The 5,000-nt window shown below is 48.2% G+C and overlaps 1 protein-coding gene across 1 annotated transcript in view; it reads left to right on the plus strand.

The window, feature by feature from the left end:
• LOC138006484 (pleckstrin homology domain-containing family A member 1-like) overlaps positions 1–5,000 on the plus strand; it is a 24,341-nt gene that overhangs the window by 3,302 nt on the left and 16,039 nt on the right. The window contains exon 3 of the mRNA XM_068852838.1: positions 4,778–4,829. Within this exon, the coding sequence (XP_068708939.1) occupies positions 4,778–4,829 (52 nt within the window). The remainder of the gene's footprint in view (positions 1–4,777; positions 4,830–5,000) is intronic.

A 5,000-nucleotide genomic window follows, 5' to 3' on the forward strand; every position in this document is an offset into this window, starting at 1 on the left:
GAACAAAGGGGCCCGCGAACAGGGAAAGGAAACGGGACAGAGTTCCCCCAAAAAACCCTTAAGCACCCACCCCAGACACCTCGACTATGAACAAGAAAGAGCTACTCACCGCCAGCAAAGCCTAGGAAGCCTACCCCGGATCGTCGAACTTCAAATAAGCTTGAAGCGATGGAGCAAGGCAGCGAGGTCATCCAGCAAATGTGACTCAGAGAAGCCGCCGCAGCTACCACATGAGTCTGTGGATACCTGTCACTGCCGCCTGACAGGTCGGATGATTGAAGGTACTTATGCAAAGTGACCCAGAAAAGACAGCAATGCCGTGAAGCAACGGACACTCACAGAGCATTGCAACGATGAAACGGGAAAAACGTGCGAAAGGCCTAAACCCCACCAGACTGACAGCACCTAAGCAAGAGAAGCTGTCATGCCAACTGGCTAGAAAGCCGAGCCAGCGACTCCGATGGCATCCGGATGTACAACTGATAGGCGTCACTAGACCAGCAACCTAAGGCCTGAATGAGATGATCAGGGACTCCATTGCAAGCAGCCACCGTCGCCGCCCCAATACGAAAGCTATGGCTTGAGAAGGAACAGGAGATACCAGCTGCAGACAGAATCCTACAAAGCCAATCAGAAAGAGCTGCCTGAGATAGAGGTCGACCATCTTGAAAAAGGAACAGAGGTCCCGCCCCCTTTCCCTGAACATGTAGATAGGTGATAAGAGACAGCCTGTACAGACTGTACAGCACAGAGCGGGGAATTGCCTCTACTGATGTGAATGAAGCACCCCTTGCAAAAGGGATCTGTCTTAGATGCCTTGAGGCGAACACGAAGCACGGTGGGCACTTCATAGGAGTCGAAAGCTATGTCTTCCAAGCTGAGATGAACATCTGGAGAAAAACTCGCCAAAGTTGGGACCATAAACTCGGCCGAGCATAGGAAACCAAATTAGGCCAAATTGCAAGCAGCCCAAAACATGGTGTGATCGGGAATGTTCAAGCCCAAGGATTTAAAAATAATTAGCAATTTGCTATCAGTGACAGGGTGACGAGTTGCCCTGGAGTCGCCCCGGGAACGTTTGATACCACGGAGCACTCGTTTCAACCTGAGACAGTTAACAAGAGGGTCAGCGAAGCCCTGCACGGACCGCAGACAAGTACACTTTAATTGTACATGTAGCATGACACACCGATTGAGCCAATTGTGTGACGAACAAGCACAAAGTCCATTCATCAGCAGGGCACAGGGACCTGTGTGATCCAGGTTTTTCCAGCTGGGTACAAAACTCGATAAACCTCCTCTGACCGGAAGCATACACATCATGTAGGAACTACGAGTAGTCAGAGCTAGACCGTTGCGGAGGAAATGGTGGCATTGCACTTTGAGAGTGGACGGGTTAAGTCCTCCAAAAGTTGGATTGGCACTGGCACAGGGTACATCCGAGCCTCTGGAGCCAACTGTCGGAACTCCTGCATCTGAAGTCCAGAGAGAACATCAGCAACCTTGTTAAGAACACCTGGTACATGCTCGGCCGTAAAAGTGAAGCTGAAACGTGCTACTGCAGACAACAGCTTACGCAAAAGAGACATTATACACGGAATCTTAGAGGTCCTAGACGAAAGGATGTGGACCACGGCTTCATTATCGGACCGAAACAAAATATGCTGGCGGAACCACTGAGGGCCCCAGACGTGAGATGCTATAATCACAGGAAACAGCTCCTTATAAGCAATGGACTGCTCGGATTGACAAGGCGCCCAAGCTCCACTAAACCACTCTCCTTTGAAGTAGGCCCCGAAACCCAGAGAGCCAGTGGCGTCGGAAATCACCTCCAAGTCAGGGGCAGCTCACAGGCTGGGTAAAGCCAAAAGCTCACCCCATGCCAGACGGAGAGAAATTCATGCCACCACTGGAGGTCCAGATGGAATTCAGAGTTCAAACAAATGGGGTGGTCCCGGCGTCAGAAACAGCACAGAAGGTCTATCATCCGTCGAAGAAAGGCGCATCCAGGCCAGACCACTTTTGCTGCATGATGCAAATGGCCAATAAGGGACTCCAACTGAGCCTAGGAACACCACCGACGGTGGCGCCAAGAGGCAATCAACTTCCTCAAAGCGGTTAACTTTTCCTCTGGAAGACGTGTGTACTGCTCCACGGAATCTAACTCATTACCCAGGACGACCAGCCGAGTCGAAGGGCCAACACACTTGCCAGGGTGGGGAGGAAGACCTAATTTCTGGCAAACCGACAAGGCAGTTTGTAAATTGAAAGCACAGTGAGCGGAATTGGGTGGCCCTGCGGTAATAAAGTCATCAAGGTAGTGGAGCAGATCTGAGATATGATGCCGATGCAGGAGGATCCATTCAACCATGTCTGCAACAGAATTGAAGATAAACGGAGCAGATCGGAGACCTGTACATCCGAGAGGGCTTAGTCAACAAAATACTTGCCTCTCCATTTTATGCCTAAGAGGAAGCGATCATCAGGGTGCACGGCGATGTTGCGATACGCGGCTTCAATGTCAAGTTTTGCCATCAACGCCCCAGACCCATACTTAGAAGCCATGAGAATAATCTGATTGACCTTAATGTACTGCAAGGAAAACTCCTCGGGGTTAATTAATGCCATCGTTAACACTGTAGCCGCTGGGGTACCCTAACCCTAACCCTAACCCTAACCCTAACAAGATCAACAATAAGATGCCACTTCCCAGGCTGACCTCTTTTCGGAATGACCCCGAAGCTGCTAATATGTAAGTTTGGAAACGGTGGGGAAGCAAAGGGGCCCGCAACACGGTGAAGGGAAACCTCGTTAGCCAAGTAGTCATCTATTACCGACAGGTGTTGCCTAGCAGCAGGCTTGTTCGATTTAGCCGACTTAAGCCTTAAAGTAGGGTGAAACCCCAGCTGAAAGCCATGGCGAAGACCAACAATGAGGTAGGAAACAGCACTTTGATCAGGGTGCCCTGCCAATTCACGTGCAAATTCTTCCACCTTCAGGGGGCTTACCACCGATACCGGATGCAAGGACGGAAGAATTATGCAATGCGCATAGTGGCAAATGTTCCACAAGATACAAACCACCAAACTCCCTGACGATCCCGTGGGCTCCCAATCTGGTGGATGCGAGGAAGTGGAAGAACGTGCAGATAAGCCAGCAGCATGGAAATTAAACAGCTGCATGTTCATACACGACCAGTCGGTTAGCCGTGTAGCCGCCATGTGCTCCCAAAAGGCCTGGTCGTAGCCAAGCCAGACTTGACTGGTAAAGTGCCGATGGGTGCGAAGGATGAGTAATTGGTACTGCATCAAATCCTTCCACCGATGCGGGAAATACGAAACGAGAATCAAGCAGTAGATGGCAAATGCTTGCGATCAAGTCGCTATGTCGTCGATGTGATGGCGAGGTTTCTTTGACTATGACATTAAGACTAAACGGCCGTGCAGCAAGAGCTGGGGTTTAGGTCCCTTATGCTGCTCATTGGCTGGGAGAAGTTTGCTCAGATTGATGTACTTCCTGGCCAAAATCTGCGAAACCAACTTAACAGGAACCAGAGAAAAACCGGGCCCAGCTACGAAAGGTTGATCAACCAACAGTGAAGGTTGAACTGTGCCTGCCATAGTGACATTGCGAGAAGCCCCAAATAAGGAACTTGTCGGGCTCATAGCAGATAGGAGACGGACATCACGGGCTCGGAAAAAGTAGATATAAACAACGGCACAACAAAAGAAGAGAAAGGCCTACCTGGAGATGAAGTTCCCGGTAAACTCACAGAGGAAGGCGCACTTCCCACAGCACTAAATGAAGGAACGCCCCAATGGCACCAACGAGTGGAGCAGATGAACTGAGCAAGGCGCTAGGAGACAAAACAACGGGCCCTGATGGAAGATCTTTCGCCCGTTCGGCCGCCAAAGCTGCTTGCACGGTCTGTGTGATGAGAGCAACCATGTTGGGAGAAATGGCAGTTCCCGAAGAAGCCACAGCTGGTTCCGGAGTCGACGAGCTCGAAGCTGGATAGACGGCAGCGGCAAAGATTCGACTGAAGAAGGCGATTCCTTAATACGGACTGCATACTGTTGTTCGTGGAGCGAGACGACATAGTGAACAAGGATAAGACAAAAACACTGGAAAAAACTCCACAGCAACAGGCACAGAATTGACGAAGGAGGACGCAAATTCGAAGCAAAGCTTTTCTCAGCAACTGTACATGTGGCACAACACGAGCAAAATGGTTGACGTCAATGAGGGAGCTGTAAATTTACTGAGGCCCTGCAAAACCCTAGGGGCCGCCTAACTTAAGGAAGAGACCGCTGGCCAGGATTGTCTTGAGTTTAACCTCGCCTAAATTACATTTAGCCCCATTAAAACCATCAACAAAGCCCCTCTCAAATTATTAAGCCAACTGTGTAACAGCTGAAATAGGTCTGAAATAGGGTATCTAATTTTTGGTCAGGTCTGAAATAGGGTGCATGGGGAAAATCTCAGATTTTGGTCTGAAATAGGATAAGGGTTTCAGGAGGCGAGCCACACACCCCTACCTACCATGACAATGTCAGGTTGTTGAAATGTCAAGTGAATTTACTTCGTGAATAAAGTCAAAAGGGAAAGAAAATACATGTACATCAATTTTGAGATGTTAATTGTTGTTCTATATCAGTATGGATAGTAAAAATGACATTTCAAATTGAAACCCTTCTTTTGGTATGATTTACATGTAGTGTGCAAATTTTTATGCAATCTTTCAATTTGCAAATATAGTTTGTCATTTTAATGTCAGATTGAGGATAAATCAAGGAGTGATGACAGTGCAGTTCAAGATCAATATTTTGGTAAGAGTGAATGCCAGTTTCATGTATATATTTTCTGTGGTAGAGCTTTGTGCATATAAATGATGTGTATTATGGTAATATCTTTTTATAGTTTTTAATCAATTTTTGCAATTGCGTAAAGAAGCCTGAAAAATTTCGTATCAGCAGTTCATATATGATCCATTTCATATA

Source organism: Montipora foliosa, chromosome 6, assembly GCF_036669935.1.
Source record: "Montipora foliosa isolate CH-2021 chromosome 6, ASM3666993v2, whole genome shotgun sequence".
Taxonomy (NCBI): domain Eukaryota; kingdom Metazoa; phylum Cnidaria; class Anthozoa; order Scleractinia; family Acroporidae; genus Montipora; species Montipora foliosa.